The sequence below is a fragment of the Salvelinus sp. IW2-2015 genome, linkage group LG20 (genome assembly GCF_002910315.2).
Source record: "Salvelinus sp. IW2-2015 linkage group LG20, ASM291031v2, whole genome shotgun sequence".
Lineage (NCBI taxonomy): Eukaryota > Metazoa > Chordata > Actinopteri > Salmoniformes > Salmonidae > Salvelinus > Salvelinus sp. IW2-2015.
The window spans coordinates 72,139,699-72,156,981 of NC_036860.1; the positions used below are offsets into that span (position 1 = coordinate 72,139,699).

At 45.0% G+C, this 17,283-nt stretch overlaps 2 protein-coding genes and 1 non-coding gene across 3 annotated transcripts in view; 1 reads left to right on the top strand and 2 right to left on the bottom strand.

Moving 5' to 3' along the window:
• Nucleotides 1-17,283, bottom strand: part of LOC139029507 (inactive phospholipase C-like protein 2) — a 282,717-nt gene that overhangs the window by 185,505 nt on the left and 79,929 nt on the right. The window lies entirely within an intron of this gene.
• Nucleotides 3,996-5,361, bottom strand: LOC111981329 (hypocretin neuropeptide precursor-like). The gene is made up of 2 exons (XM_024012551.1): nucleotides 5,220-5,361; nucleotides 3,996-4,561 (listed from the first exon to the last, which is right to left on the bottom strand). The coding sequence occupies exons 1-2, from the start codon at nucleotides 5,283-5,285 to the stop codon at nucleotides 4,172-4,174; spliced, it is 456 nt and encodes a 151-aa protein (XP_023868319.1). The 5' UTR covers nucleotides 5,286-5,361; the 3' UTR covers nucleotides 3,996-4,171.
• Nucleotides 14,635-14,687, top strand: LOC111982181 (U7 small nuclear RNA). Its single transcript, XR_002879692.1, has one exon. It is a non-coding gene; the product is annotated as a U7 small nuclear RNA (small nuclear RNA).

The following is a 17,283-nucleotide window of genomic DNA, read 5'->3' on the forward strand; positions in this document are numbered from 1 at the left end:
CCCCCCCCCCAAAAACAAACCAGTTCGTGCTTCTCGATGGTTTCTAATGCCTGACACCAGGCACTTTAATGAGAGATAAGATCATAAATATATTTCAATCTGATTAGAGCAGTAGTCTGAGTTAAAATTGTAAGGTAACTCGCCGATTGAGCCCACATACGCACATTTTCAGTCTCACGAACGCAGGACATTGCCTTTAAATCGAGCTATAACCTGATCTTCGCGCAATTACTTCGGCGATATCCAGATTGAATCCTGACGCCAAAATCCAAAGTTGGAAAATCTTTACAATTGAAACAGTCACAATTGTATTAAAACACAACTTGTTCACAACTTGTAAATTAACCTCACCAGAAATTACAATCAATCAAACTTCATTTAACACTGCAGGCATTCCCAATTAGGTGGGCACGGAGTGTGGCACAAAGGCAGAAAGGCTTGGAGTAAAGGGTATACTTACGCGGTGCTATCAAAGTGCGTTGGCGATGGTGTCCGAGGAAGGTGTTCTGGGGGCCAGGAGGCCCCTCAATCACAGGCCATGTTGTCCAAACGATGAACACAGCTGGGCTCACCAAGGTCACTCATCCCCCGAACATACAGAGCTGAGAGGAGGGCGAGTCAGGACCAACGTAACTCTGCAAGTCTGCACTTCAACATATACTTTCTCCTTGATCCTGCCCTCAGCACTCAGCTACAGGCGTCAAGCTGGTATCATGGCATTTACTTCAGTCTCAGGTTTATAGCCTTCTTTTTTCCACCTTTCATCTTCTTTATCCCAAGTAAGGCTGATTACTTTCTCTCTAGCTCCTTACTTCTCTGTAGTGTGGGTAGTTATTTTCTGCACCTTGGATCAAGCTAAGGTGTTGTAACTCACTGTCCAGCTTAGAGTCATCGAAGTGGTGTGTGAGGGTGTAGTGTAAATCTCTCTGTGTTTCGTTCGCTCGGCTTTAGCCTCACCAGATTCAGTCCTGAAGCTCATCTAGCCCCAGCAGAGAGAGTGTGGTGAGTGATTGCGCTGATCGCCACTTCCGGTGTATCTGTGGTTGAGGTCATCTCTCTCCGCTTCCCTACTGCTTCTTCGTCTCTGTTCTGTCCTCTTCTCTCTCTGCTCTCGTTCGTCTCTCTACATCTCTCTCTCTCTCTCCTCGTCCTCTCTCTCACTTCTCTCTCTCTCCTACTACTCTCCTCTCTACTCTCTCTCTCTCTCTCTCTTCTCTCTCTCTCTCTCTCTCCTTCTCTCTCTCTCTCTCTCCTCTCTTCTCTCTATCACCAATCTCTGCCATTCTCTATCGCTCTCACCCCTCTATTTCCTGTTTCTTTCTCTCTCCCTCCCTCCACTCTCTCTTTCTCTACCTCCCTTTCCCCTTTCTCTTTTGTCTCTCTCTCTTTCCCCGAAAGCGAGAGCCCCCTGCTTCTCTCCACTTCTCACTGTTTATTAACAATCAACTTCTCTGTTCGTTCTCCTTCTTGCGCACGCTCTATACCTTATTTTACTCTGTCCTCTCGCCATCTCTCTCCTTCACACACTAATAGACACTCTCTCTTGTTGCATCCCCTCTAACAGAAACACTGGCAGTCAGTAGACCAGTGAATCTCATCTGGCTTTCTCTTTCATTGTGCCTCTCCCCTCCCTCTTTTTCTGCTATACACACCACTGCCATCATCCACTTCTGATCATGTATCCTTACTAGGAAATAGGGATGAGAATACCCATGTATACCTGTTGACATGCACAGGGAGGCAAATTGTACGCGCACGCATGTAGGCACACACGCACGCACACACACAGCTTTAGAATATATAAGGAACAAGATTCACATGTATATACATAAACAAATACATCATCAAAAGCCTCTAAGGTCTTATAAGCATCTTACCCAGCTAGCACATAATGTTCTGAGAACCATGTTTCTTAGAGCTTGGTGAGAGCATGGTTGTCCTCTGGTTATTTTGCGTACAACCTTCCCACAACGTTCTGGGAATGGTTCAGGATAGTTGCTTGGCCTTGGAACATTCTCAGCACATTTAAGGAGCTTGACAAAAAATACAATTTCATTACTTTAACAGAACGTTTCCTAAAAGTTCAAACCTGGTTACAATTAATTTAACTTTTGGTAATGTTCTAGAAATGTTCTGCAACTGGTTTGGCATTGGGRATGTTCTCAAATAGTTCAGAGAACGTTGAGAAACAACGTTCTTCTGTGGGAATTTCAGTACTTCAGCATAACATTTCCTACAGGTTTCCTTGTGGTTCTATTTAAAGTAATGTTCTCAAATTGTTCCAAGAACGTTAAGAAACAATGGTATTCTGTGGGACTTTCAGAACTTCAGCATAACGTTATTTGTAGGTTTTCTCATGATTCTATTTAAAGTCATGTTCTCAGAACATTAAGAAGACTTTCCATAAAAACCACAAGAAAACATTAGTAACGTTCAAAGAATATTTTAAGAATGCTTTTTAAAACATATACATTCTGTTCTCAGGGTCAACAAGGGGTCTCTCTATCCTCTATCTTGTTAAGTGTGTTCAGGTGTGCGACCACTAATTGGCCACACCTGATCTTAAGGAGTGCTTGTTTCCTTTGAAATGCAATCTGTATGAATAGACTAAAATGAACAGCTTCGTATGAGTGAAAAAAACATGGCATGCTAGCTCCGTCCTGGATAGAAGCTCATAGGTTCAAATCCCACTGATGCCGTGCCACAATAAAACAGAAATGTGTTTGCATGATTAATGCTAAGCAAATTAATTTCCATGTGTCCTATCTGTGCTTGGAGTTCAAAACAATTAACCTAAGCTATCAGTGTTATTAAAAGTCTTAATGAAACAGTCAGTGAATGTTGAGGTAATTACAAAAAAAAACTCCAAATAACCTTTACATTTCATTCTCAGAATGTTAATAAAACCTCACAGGAAAACTTTCAGGGAACCATAGTAAAATGTTCAGAACCTCCCTGCAACCTAAAAATGTACATTCCCAGAACCATTTTTTTCTTCTCAGTTTTACCAGTCAGGAAAATTATGGCTTCGTTCCCAGAACCAATGGGAAACCAAAAACGTACATTCCCACAACATAGAAGGAACCAAATTGGTACTGCATGAGTAAATGAATATAGAAATGTATCCCAGACAGACTCCCGCTCTCTCTTAAGCACCTGTTCTAATTATCACCTCCTCTATACCTACCAGGCTATCTGACATGTAACCGAGAGACAACATGGTCGATATGGCATGGTGAATTGTTGGTGTGTTTGTGACCAGGTGAGTGGATGGAAGTACTGTACGCATAAAGAACACACAAACAAGACTGCAGAATAGCCTGAGACTCTACTTCCTTAACAATGGTTACAATGATGTTTTTCAGTTATTACCTATATATAAAGTACAAACATTTAAAAAGAAGCTACAAGGTGAGAATATCGGGACAAAAAATGTGGSAAGAGAATGTAATGCAATGATGGAGAAATACAGTGGGTCTTGACCTCGATCTGTGGCTATACAACAGACTACAATATGTGGCCTCTGAGTAACACAGAGATCCATTCAGACTTGAGCCCTGAAGCAGCTCCATGCTGCCCCCATGAGAAAAGTTGTGAAAGAGGAAGAATCATGGAGTCATTTTCGAGAGGCAGGGCAGGTTAGAACGAAAGAGAGATGGAAAATACAGCAGACCTCCAGCTTTCACAGAAACCAAGGTCTTTCTGGGAAAAGTACTTTTCTGGTACACACACTCACTTGAACAAACACACCTACCCATCCAGACATGTGCTAATGGCTGATTGAGGGGTTGATGATTTGGGCTGGTTGGGGCTGTTGGCTATTGTGATGCCTGTGTTGTGATGCCATAACATAGACACAACTAGATGACTCAACCCTCAAGACAGTCACTTTCTTCATATTTACTTTTCCATCACCTAAAATACAAAGAGACACAAGGGAAGCAAATACAACGGTGCTACATGTGACCATTATCACATTTTATTACACCAATGAGATCATTTACAATATTTACAACATTACTACCAGAATTACTAACACCTACTCCACAAACAAATAAAATCTTAAAGGAATATTTTACCCAAAACCCATGATTTCATATATTTTTCATTAGTCCAAGTTTGACGCAGTCCCTCAAAAATGATGCTTTAACATTGATGTTTTCCAGATGAATCACTTGAATGGTAGTTGTAAAACCAACTGGGCCGTGGTAGTGGGGGCCGTCTCTAAAATGGGAAACAAGCACATGAGCGGTTCTGCTGTGTCTTCGGTCCTCTTCCCCATCGTCAAGATTCCCGCCGCTTGGTTCCGTGACCCGTGGAGTAGCTGATTCAACCGGCTCTGGAAGCGACGTTCATCAGTTTCTTTCCGTTTACCAAGTGTGAGGATTCCAGCGGCTGCGTCATCAGTGAGGGGTCCCCTTGTCCCCGTCCCATCACCTGAGCGACAGAGCAGGACGTAAAGACGGCAGGAGTGGGATTTCTGTCTGCAACAGTTGGCAACCCCCTGAGCGTCACAGGCCAGATGAGAGACGAGTAGCAACAAGATGAGAACCTTGAGTTTCTGTCAATAAAAGCAGATACAGTATTTCAGTGTTAGAACTTCATGAGAGAGAGAGAGAGACAGAGAGAGAGAGAGAGAGATTCACGTTTTTTATGTCACATGCACAAATATAGTGAAATGCCTTTCTTGCAAACTCAAACATAAAAAAAGGAGAGAGTAAGATAGAAAGAGAGATGCATAGGCCTATGTTAATATAACTTTATGGTTAATATAAAAATGAAGGCTAAAATGTACTCAGGAATTGAGGACAATTTCAGAAAGCTTTTAGTCATGTCTGCTAACAACTATCAGTTTTAGAATGTTTTCTTCAGACAAGGTCTTTATGACATTGCTTAATATCCTTACACCCATTACCAAAAACCCTATTCAACAGACTGAAAGGAATTCAAACCCATGAAAATATCAGAGCAGTGACTGACACGCTAAGTGCAAATAGTGGTGATCCATCTCCATTCTAAAAACACTCAATGCAAATTATGGAGCATTAGCGAGCATTACCATTCATATTTAAAAGCATCCAAAAACAATACCTGATGTACTTTTCTGAACATCCCCTTTTGTACCTACATGACCTTTGTCTGAGGACCATAATGGCAGCTTAAATTATTCCACAGTAAAAACATCTGTAATAAAAGCTGTGTTACATAGTCGATCCTACCTTGGTGGTTGAGCACGCTGTGTCCATCCCTGGTGCTCTAGTAAGGTGCTTTGTGTTGAAACACATGTTCTGCTAAAGGCTGTGGGGTCCACTTCTACTCTCACCTCTCTCTGAAGCCAGTCTCCTTTTATAAGGCCCTTTGTCGTCTCATTTACACCCTCCATAGACGTCATTAAGATATCTTTAGTCCAGTCGACGGGGACATCAACAAAAAGACTGTCCGTCAATGCTCATTTCTTTGTTGTAACGTTGGACTCGTTTGCTCATTTGAGGAGTCTATCAGAAGTCTTTAATGACTCTGATCCTGCCACAGACCATCTCTAGGATATTTCCTGGGTTTTGAATAAAGTAGTGGAATGCTATTATGTCAGGGTGGTGGTGAGCTTCGTTAGGACATAGCGCTATGATTAGCGGTGACGGAGACATGGTTAATTAGCTGCAGCAATAGACATGGTCTCATCGAAGGTATGAGGGAACACAAAGAACCATCCCTGATAACCTTTAGAAGCTGACTGACTGAATGGTCTGTAATTAGAGGGTCATGTAACAGTCCTAATGAGGGCTAATGATCATTCTCTCTATTGTATTAAATATGTGTCGCTCCGGGAATACTGACACACCTAGAACAGTGTGTTTGTTGTTTCAAACACTGTCCTTGGTGATGTTATCCCTCTAGCTATTGATCATTGGTGGTAGAGGCACCTTGTTCCCTTTTCCCTGTAGGGCGGCAGGTAGCCTAGAGGTTAGAGCGTTGGGCAGTGCTTAATTTGTAAATCTGGAGGCCCCGGGAACACATAGTGAGCGTGAGGGAGGGTTATCCGGGGGGCTCTGAGTTACCGGAACACATTGAGAAAAAAAGTGTCAAACACTATATAGCAGCGCAGCAGACAGAGAAAACAGCCAAGTAGCCTTATCTATGGTGGTGAAACGGAAGGCGCTCTCCAAGGTGCTGATTAACTCAAAGCATTTTAGACGTCACTGCAGTATGCCCACATACTTGAGTGTAGCGGCGAGGCTTACACAAGTCCACATTCTCTGTAGCCTAATTTTCTAGACATCAATGTACAGCAACATTTTTAAACGTCGCGGCAGAACACCGGCCATTTGCATGTGCACACATTCGCAGCTGTGGTGTGTGTCAGACATAGCGTTTTCCTTGATGATCTAAAAGCTCAATTTTAGTCTCATCTGACCAGAGTACTTTCTTCCATATGCTTGGGGACTCTCCCACATGCCTTTTGGCGAACACCAAACTTGTTTGCTTATTTTTTTCTTTTTCAATTTTCACCTAAAATGACATACCCAAATCTAACTGCCTGTAACTCAGGCCCTGAAGCAAGCACTTTGAAGTTTGTGGAAATGTGAAGCAATGGCTTTTTTTCTGTCCACTCTTCTGTAAAGCCCAGCTCTGTGGAGTGTACGGCTTAAAGTGGTCCAATGGACAGATACTCCAATCTCCGCTGTGGAGCTTTGCAGCTCCTTCAGGGTTATCTTTGGTCTCTTAGTTGCCTCTCTGATTAATGCCCTCCTTGCCTGGTCTGTGAGTTTTGGTGGGCGGCCCTCTCTTGGCAGGTTTGTTGTGGTGCCATATTCTTTCAATTTTTTAATAATGGATTTAATGGTGCTCTGTGGGATGTTCAAAGTTTCTGATATTTTTTATAACTCAACCCTGATCTGTACTTCTCCACAACTTTGTCCCTGACCTGTTTGGAGAGCTCCTTGGTATGGTGTCACTTGCTTGGTGGTGCCGCTTGCTTGGTGGTGTTGCAGACTCTGGGGCCTTTCAGAACAGGTGTACAGTTGTCGGAAGTTTACATACACCTTAGCCAAATACTTTGCCACAACTTTGGAAGTATGCTTGGGGTCATTGTTCATTTGGAAGACCCATTTGCGACCAAGCTTTAACTTCCTGACTGATGTCGTGAGATGTTGCTTCAATATATCCACATAATTTCCCCCCCTCATGATGCCATCTATTTTGTGAAGTGTACCAGTCCCTACTGCAGCAAAGCACCACCACAACATGATGCTGCCACACCCGTGCTTCACGGTTGGGATGGTGTTCTTCGGCTTGCAAGCCTCCCCCTTTTTCCTACAAACATAACAATGGTCATTATGGCCAAACATTTCTATTTTTGTTTCATCAGACCAGAGGACATTTCTCCAAAAAGTACGATCTTTCTCCCCATATGCAGTTGCAAACCGTAGTCTGTCTTTTTTACGGCCATTTTGGAGCAGTGGCTTCTTCCTTGCTGAGTGGCCTTTCAGGGTATGTCGATGTAGGACTCGTTTTACTGTGGATATAGATACTTTTGTACCTGTTTCCACCAGCATCTTCACAAGGTCCTTTGCTGTTGTTCTGGGATTGATTTGCACTTTTCGCACCAAAGTACGTTCATCTCTAGGAGACAGAATGCATCTCCTTCCTGAGCAGTATGACGGCTGTGTGGTCCCATGGTGTTTATACTTGCATACTATTGTTTGTACAGATGAACGTGGTACCTTCAGGCGTTTGGAAATTGCTCCCAAGGATGAACCAGACTTGTGGAGGTCTACAATTCTTTTTCTGAGGTCTTGGCTGATTTCTTTTGATTTTCCCATGATGTCAAGCAAAGAGGCACTGAGTTTGAATGTAGGTCTTGAAATACATCCACAGGTACACCTCCAATTGACTCAAATGATGTCAATTAGCCGATCAGAAGCTTCTAAAGCCATGACATCGTTTTCTGGAATTTTCCACGCTGTTTAAAGGCACAGTCAACTTACTAGACTTATGTAAACTTCTGACCCACTGGAATTGTGATACTGTGAATTATAAATGAAATAATCTGTCTGTAAACAATTGTTGGAAAAATTACTTGTGTCATGCACAAAGTAGATGTCCTAACCAACTTACCAAAACTATAGTTTGTTAACAATAAATTTGTGGAGAGGTTGAAAAACTAGTTTTAATGACTCCAACCTAAGTGTATGTAAACTTCCCGACTTCAACTGTATATACACTGAGATCATGTGACACTTAGATTGCACAGAGGTGGACTTTATTTAACTAAATATGTGACTTCTGAAGGTAATTGGTTGCACCAGATCTTATTTAGGGGCTTAATAGCAAAGGGTGTGAATAGATATGCACGCACCACTTTTCAGTTTTAGATTTTTTAGAATTTTTTTAAACATGTTTTTTATTTTTTTTATTTCACTTCACCAATTTGGAATATTTGTTGTATGTCCATTACATGAAATCCAAATAAATGACAGGTTGTAATGCAACAAAATAGGAAAAACACCAAGAATACTTTTGCAAGGCACTGTATGTGTGGGGTACAGMGATGAGGTATAGTACCTGACTTTAGCAAAAGGCTGAATCCCTCATGCCCATTTCCCTCATAGACACTGTCACTCATAACCTTTTTTCCTACTATTTGTCGACACCTTCTGGAGTTGCCTCAGAATTGCTTCATACAATATATTCCCCATTCTTGTCCTGCAGAAGGAATCCTACATATTCATGTCAGGTAGGCTGCCAGCATAAAGACAATGACAAAGTGGAAGAATTGAAGAATAGGAGGCAGGACACAAACAATGAAGCCAATTTTAATGGGCCATTTTCAGGAGCTCATACAGAACCACATCAYTTTGCAGTGAAACACAAGTCAGGTTATTGTTTGACCCAATTTTTGGAATGATGACCCCCAACCCAAACCCACCCTGACCTCTAACCCCTACACCCAACATTCCACACCACCTGTCTTGATCTGCAGCACAGAACAACAGGTATCAAGTCACTGTATATGTAGAAGCAATGTGCTGTATATAAAATAATTGTAATATGAATATAACTAACATCAATTATAACAATCATATCAATGGGATATTTTGTTTCAGGGAGAATTATCAGAGATAAATGTAAAGGGTCTCTTCATTACTTGTACATACATACAGTATACATCTATATAGATTCATAGTTTCTCTTTTAGGTTAGGTGTGTGTTTGATTGACAGCAGGAATCTGCCCCAGGTCCATGTTCCTCTTGTGATCTTTGACCTATAGAGTCCTTTAGTCTTTTCAGCGCAGAYGGGGTCGACAGACTGTTCCAGTTAAAACAGGCTGGTGAGCTCTAGCTAGTAGCTACCTCTTGAGAGCTGGAGCGTGGGCAGAGCACGGCCACGCTCCCTCCATCCATGGGACGACGACAGCAACATACGGGACGTTACGCACACAGCCCCTGAAGAGGCGCTGGGGAGACCCCCTACTAAGCGTCCAGGCATGTTGTGATTGACAATTAACTAAATTAAAAATCTTAATTAAGGGCACTGTGCAAGTGTTTGGGGTCCTGTGGAGGTTGAAGTCTCCAGCAGGGGGAGCCAGTGCATCATTGCAGAGGCCAGGTAAGTAGTGACTGACAGAGAAAGGCTGCAGAACTGCAGTCCTTTACCGTCTCTCTCACAGACAGCTCCCAGGTTTGTTTGTGCAGTAATGGTCCTCTATCTAGGATCCCTACAGAGCTCAGAGTCCGTGTGAGCTGCTCTACGTTGTGCATTTAAAACGGCAGCCCCCTCTTCAGCGAGAAGGGCAAAAGGGTTGAAGCTCAGGATGATGCATGGAAGGGCAGATCTACAGGTGTATGGAGTAAACATAAGGGAGAAGATAGAGGAGGAGAGAAGGAAAGGGTCCTGGACATGCTATGGGTATCCTAGGGGAATCCAAAGGCGAACTTGCGCGGTATGAAATGCCATTGTAAGGTGCCTGTACCCGCAGGGCCAGCAGTGCTGGCACTGCCCAGAGAAAGACAGCGAGACTCTCCTGACAGACTGACTGACTCAACGATTGACTGGCTGAGAGACTGACTGAATTGGCTAATATGGGTGTTATTCGCTCTTTCGAATCCAAGAGAGAGAAATGTGACAGGAGAGAGAGCTGACCAAGACATTTCTTCTTTGTCTCTAAAACAATACATTTTCAAACTTGTGTCTCTTGTCTTTTACGATGAGTTTTCTTCCCCGTCCCTTGCTCTATTTGCTGTTTCTCTTCTGCTCTTTCCCTCTCACCATCTCTCTCCCTCTCCCTTTCCTTCTCCATCTCCTTCATTCTCTCCTTCTCCATCTCCTTCATTCTCTCCTTCTCCCTCTCCTCTTTTTTCCTTTCTATCTCACTCTGCCTGTCCATCTTCGGGGGTGTTAAAGGAACCATCCATGTTCTTTGCTCTTCTCCTCTCTGCTTCTCAAGCCCCCTCTCTCTTTCTATTCTCCTCTCCCTGTCTCTCTTTGGGTGGACTCCACTGCGGGTACAGGCAACGGGTCAGCAGGAACCATCGCTGGCCGTCTCGTTCTCAGAGATGGCCTCGTGAGAGCCTGCTGCCCTATACTGTGGGGGCTGTGGTGGGAGGGGAGGCAGAGATGGGCGCTGAGTCAGGGGATGGTGTTGAGTAATAAGCTGGGCCTGGAGCTGTGGTTGGGCCTCGGGCTGGGGTTTAGCCAGGTGTTGGGACAGCGGCTGGGCCTGGGGTCGGGTCTGGGCCTGAGGTTGGAGAAGGTGAGGTTGGGGTGGATGGTGGGGCTGGGCCTGGTACTGGGCCTGTGCTTGCAGTGGATGGTGTTGGAGCTGAGGGGAGGTAGCTCCGTTCTTGCTCAGGCCACAGGACTGGGTGGCACAGTGGATCTGACGCAGAGTGTCCAAAGCCTCAATCTTAGCGTGCTTCAGGAGGTCCGCCTGACCCTGAGAGAGAGCAAGACAAATGAGAAAGAGAGAGAGAATGCTGTCACTCATGTGTTTTAGTAATGCCCTCTATATCAGACGGGTGTCAGAGGAAGGCCCAAACATTTTTCAGACTCCAGCCACCCAAGCCATAGATAGTTCTCTCTGCTACCGCACGGCAAGCGGTACCAGTGCACCAAGTCTAGAACCAACAGGACCCTAAACAGCTTCTACCCCCAAGCCATAAGGCTGCTAAACAAGACTGCTAAATAGCTAATCAAATGGATACCCACTGCTGCTACTGTCTATTATCTATCCCGTTGCCTAGTCACTTTAACCCTACATATATGTATAAAGCTACCTCAATTACCTCGTACCCCTGCACATCGACTCAGTATTGGTACTCCCTGTATATAGCCATGTTATTTTTACTTGTCATTGTTATGCGTTAGTCACTGTGTATTTATTCCTCGTGTCACTATTTCTGTTTTTTATCTTTAACTCTGCATTGTTGAAAAAGGATCCGTAAGTCAGCATTTCACTGTTAGTCTACACCCGTTGTTTACATGTGACAAAGCATGTGACAAATACAATTTAATGCACTACATTATTTTAGCCAGCGGATGGCAGCCTACATCCATGCTGCAGTGTGGTTGGAGGAATTATCTGCGGTTCCTCAGAGCCCCTTCAAAAGTAATCTGTTGATAAGTGATCCCACACCATCATCATCGTCCTCTTTATTTCGGAACACCCCAGAGATGAAACCGGGCCAGATGGGGAGGAAGTTGTCAGGGCAGGCATCCCGCTTTATGGCGTTGTAAAGTCAATCAGGGCAGTTTCCGTGGCTGCCTTGGTTTCTGAGTGAAAGAATGGGCTACTGCAGCCCTGCTGGCTCTATTCTGTACTGTTGGGGGCCTGGATTCATCTCCGTAGACACTCAGACTGGAAAGACGTAGAGGCTGCATCCTCAAGAACAAAACGAAACCAGCCCCCTTATGGAACTTGTGTCCCTAAAAAAAAAACACAGACCCTCACTACTAAACACTTAACACTCCCCTCTTCTCTTCTCTTCTCCCCTCTTCTCTTCCTTGTCTTCTCTCTACATCCTTACCACTATCACTATCCCAGTATGTCTCTTTCTCCATGTCCTCCACCACTATCCCACCCACCACATGCCTTCACAGCCCACCTCCACAGCAACTGTCCCCTATTCTCTGATTCTAGTTGTCTCTGAGTCTCATCACCATACTCACATATTCGACCCTGCTGTCGTCAGCAGTTAGCTGGCTAASGGAGCCTGAGAGACGTCCCTGTGGGACGATGCTGTTTGAGGCAGGGACCAGGGAACATGTCCTGTCTGTACTGGGGGTGTCTGTCTGCCTGTCTGTTTGTCTGTCGGTCTGTACTACAGTCTATTCCCATTGCCACTGGGCAGACAGGTTAGAGTGGCGTGTAGTTCAGGGGGGTTGAGGGTACAACCCTGTACAAAATGCCTCTTGTTCCCCTCTCACATGAGGGTAATGCTTAGCGACAAGTCTTCTACATGAAGAGCCTCAGAACACAATCCACTCCAACAGCATGAATAAATCAGATGCTTGAGAAATGATGTAATGTTCCTGTGTGAGTCACAAAGCTGGTGCTGCTGTGCCAGTCAGGGACTTGGCTGGAGGTACCGGAACCAAATCACAATGGGCTGAGCTCAACCATGGCTACGGGTCCACTCACCCCCGCAGCTGGCCTGGCCTGCACAGCGTTCCACTGGGGGTTAGCCAAGGCTGAGACTCCACAGCACACAGAACCACCAATCACACATCTCCATCTGTAGAACTCCTAACCAATCACAGTTGTTCCTTCCTCATCCTTAACACAGTCCATTAACCTGTTACTATAATTGTTTATTTTTGGGAAGGTTTATCTCAACCTCCAATTTGCCTCCAGATCTGAACATATGGGTCAGAGGACTCAGTGAAACTATAGGGTAGCTGTGGAGAGAGCACTAAGCAAAGAGAAGAGACTGGTGACAGGAGGAGCTTCAACATGGACAGTCCTTTAATCAGACTTCTAAGTTACTATGCTTCAAGAACAATACTGTATCTAGAGAATCAAACTAGCTGGTGTTGCTGGGGGGTAGGTAGTGGTCTCTACAATCCCATAGAGTCTTTGGAGCTTCTTAAGTTTCTATAAAAGGAATGTGGAACCAGTGAGTTGGGCTGAATTGGAACCAGTGAGTTGGGCTGAATTGAGAGGTGACTGCCTGCCTGGACTTGGGCTGCCAAGCCTGGCTGGCACACACTGCCTCATACCAAATGTTCACCACCATAAAGAGAGGTAGATTAGCTGTTAATGTGCCCGTGTTTGCTGTGCTATGCAGATACGGACATGCAGCCTGTACCCATAACTCACCGTACAGACACGAGGAAGGAGGAAGGAGAGTGAAGGATGATGCGTGGAGGGATGGAGGGGGTAAGGCATTAGGTTTTGTGTGTCCACGTTAGGCTTCTTAAGTTAAGTCCTTCAGTTCTATAGAGTGAATTCAAGCTTAATTAAGATAAGACTGCCAGCCACATATGCTGCCAAAGAACAATGAGTCCAAATAAAATAGGTTGAGCAACACCCTTTTTGAAAGTGCATCTAGAACTACTATTAACCTTGTCTAGTGGCTAGCACTACCTTTGAGCGTCCTATTTACATTCTCGCTTCTATCCTTTTCCATTTTTTCTTTAACTTTGTTTCTGGTCGTGTTTGATGCAGCCCAGACGTCTCGCTGATAAAAAGGTCCTGGGGAATCAAACGTATCCCTGGTCACATCCTCCCTCTCTCTCTGGCTGCCAGCCCGGCGGAGCCCCAAACCAGGCTAAACACACTAAACACTCAATCCTGAATAATTACATCCAGATGAGATCGAAAACACACATCACACATTCCCTCTATGTCCTTATTTGTGTCTTGGCGAGATGGTGGCGAGGCTTAGTGCTTTATCAGTGTTGCTATTACCACAGGTAATGATTCATTGAGGCTGTGAAACGAGGGCGTTGGGCCCCGCTTTATATGATTGTGGGCCTGTGTCACAGGTGAGGAGACAGGGGAGAGAGGGCAGAGAAGGGAGAGAGAGAAAGAGGGAATATAGAGGGAAGAGAGGAGACATAGAGGGGAAAGGAGAGTGAGATGAAGAGGAGAGAGAGAAGGGGGAGAGTGTGACACCAATGGACCACCTAAGGGCACGTCTGTTGGGTCCAAACTCCAGGGAGAGGGGGTGATGGTGGAGAGGGGTGGAGCCTACTGTGCATGTTGGCTAACAAATGGTGTGCGATGGTATCATCCCACATGAAAAAATACTACAGTTTAGTATAGAATATTTCAGTACTTACTATAGAATTCTATAGTAAAACATAGTATACTGTAGAATACCATACTACACACTGTAGTATCCCTCGATCATGTGTAGTACTTACTATAGAATGTTGTAGAATACTATAGTAAATACTACAGTAATGTCTGCAAAAACACTACAGTCCGCAAAAACATTACACTTTTTACCAGTATTTAATTTAATTTACCCTACCCATTCCCTTCTTCTATATCGCAATTTGCACCATCCATAAGTGAGAATCCTACATGCCAAGTATTGACCATATATTGTGTTCTCTACAGGTTATAGAAAAGAGCAGAAGCTTTAAACTATCTGTTCAGACCCCAGTCCTACCAACCAACAGGTTCTGAAAAATGTGCTCTTTTAGTATTTCTCCAGTAGGTTTTCTGAAGGAGAAAGCCCCACATCTATGTCAAAGATAACAACACAGAAACACTATGGTAAATACTTGTCACGCCCTGACCTTAGAGATCCTTTTTATGTCTCTATTTTGGTTTGGTCAGGGCGTGAGTTGGGGTGGGCATTCTATGTTTTGTGTTCTATGTTTTTTTATTTCTGTGTGTTTGGCCGGGTGTGACAAGTATTTACCATAGTATTTCTCACACAGGTGGGAAAAGGCTACCTAAGTATGGTTCTCAATCAGAGACAACGATAAACAGCTGCCTCTGATTGAGAACCATACTTAGGTAGCCTTTTCCCACCTGTGTTTTGTGGGTTGTTGTTTTCTGTCTTTGTGTCTGTACCAGACAGAACTGTTTCGTGTTGTTCGATTTTTGTTTATCTCTTTGTTATTTTTGTCATAGTGTTCACTTTGCTAATAAAGGCATGAACACTTACCACGCTGCGTTTTGGTCTCCTCCCTTAGACGATCGTTACAATACTACAGTAACGTCAGCAAAAACTTTACAGTAAATACTACAGTCCACAAAAACACTCCAGTATACTACAATCCGCAAAAACACTGTATTAATTACTATAGTATATACTACAGTTATTTTACTACAGTATTTATACTATAGTTAACTGTAAATACTCAGTAAACACTACAGTGAATACCATAGCAAAGTCTGCAAAAACACTACAGTGAATACTCGACCCCATCCCCTCCTCCCTTCTCCAGACCATCTCTGGAGACCTTTGCGTATTCCTCACTTCCCTCATCAACTCATCCCTGACCACTGACTGCGTCCCCTCTGACTTCAAAATGGCCCGAGTCGCTACCCTCCTCACRAAACCAACACTCAACTCATCTGGCATCAAAACCTATAGACCTGCATCCCTTCTTTCTTTTCTTTCCAAAACACTTGAGCGTGTTGTCTCTGATCAACTTTCTCGATATCTCTCTCAGAAAAAACCTTCTTGACCCTAACCAGTCAGGCTTCAAGATGGGTCACTCAACCGAGACTGTGCTTCATTGTGTCATGGAGGCTTTTTGCACTTCCAAAGCGAACTCTCTCTCCTCTGTTCTCATCCTCCTTGATCTATCCGCTGCCTTCGACACTGAACCATCAGGTCCTCCTCTCCACCCTCTCAGGGCTGGGCGTCTCAGGCTCTGCCCACTCTTGGATTGAATCCTACCTTGCAGGCCACTCCTACCAGGTGACATGGAGAGGATCTGTGTCTGTCCAATGTATTCTCACTACTGGTGTCCCCCAGGGCTCGGTTCGAGGCCCTCTCCTCTTCTCTCTATATACCAAATCGCTCAGCTCCGTCATATCCTCACATGGTCTCTCCTATCATTGCTATGCGGATGACACTCAACTACTTTCCTCCATCCCCCCTTCTGACAGCCAGGTGGCGACACGCATCTCTGCGTGCTTGGCAGATATCTCAACTTGGATGTCGGCCCACCACCTCAGGCTCAACCTCGACAAGATGGAGCTGCTCTTCCTCCCGGGGAAGGCCTGACCGCTCAAAGACCTCTCCATCACGGTTGACAACTCCACAGTGTCACCCTCCCAGAGTGTAAAGAACCTTGGTGTGACACTGGACAACAACCTCTTGTTCTCTGCAAACATCAAAGCAGTGACTCGCTCCTGCAGGTTCATTCTCTACAACATCCATAGAGTACGACCCTACATCACACAGGAAACGGCGCATGTCCTAATCCAGGCACTTGTCCTCTCTCTTCTGGACTACTGCAACTCGCTGTTGGCTGGGCTCCGCGCTTGTGCCATCAAACCACTGCAACTTATCCAGAACACTGCAGCCCACCTGGTTTTCAATCTTCCCAAGTTCTCTCATGTCACCCCGCTTCTCCGCACACTCCACTGGCTTCCAGTTGAAGCTCACTTCCACTACAAGACCATGGTGCTTACCTACGGAGCAGCAAGAGGAACTGCAACTCCCTACCTTCAGGCTATGCTCAAACCCTACACCCCAACCCAAGTACTCCGTTCTGCCACTTCTGGTCTCTTGTCCCTCCCACAGCTCCCGCTTAGCCCAGTCAAAGCTCTTCTCTGTCCTGGCACTGCAATGGTGGGACCAGCTTCCCACTGAAGCTAGGAAAGCAGAGTCCCTGCCCATCTTCTGAAAACATCTGAAACCTTACCTTACCTCAAACACGTGTGATGGTGTACTGTAAGCCCTACAGGCCATGGGACCGTCTAGGGTGGTGATGGTTAGTATACACCTACAAGCCATGGACCGTCCAGGGTGGTGTGATGTACAGTACACCCTACAGGCATGGGGACTGTCCAGGTGGTGATGGTACTGTAAGCCCCTACAGGCCATGGGACCGTCAGGTGGTGATGGTATGTAAGCCCTACAAGCCATGGGGACCAATTCCAGGGTGGTGATGCTGTACAGACACCCTACAGGCCATGGGACCGTCCGGGGGGGGGGGTGATGGTAAGGAACCATTACTACCGCCTACCGAGCCATGGGCACCTCGCTTCAGGGTGGTGATGGTACGAGCCGTACGATCAAGGCCAATGTGGAGCCTTGTCCAGATATTCACAGATCTAGAGGCCAAGGTGATAGTGGTACAGGGTACACACT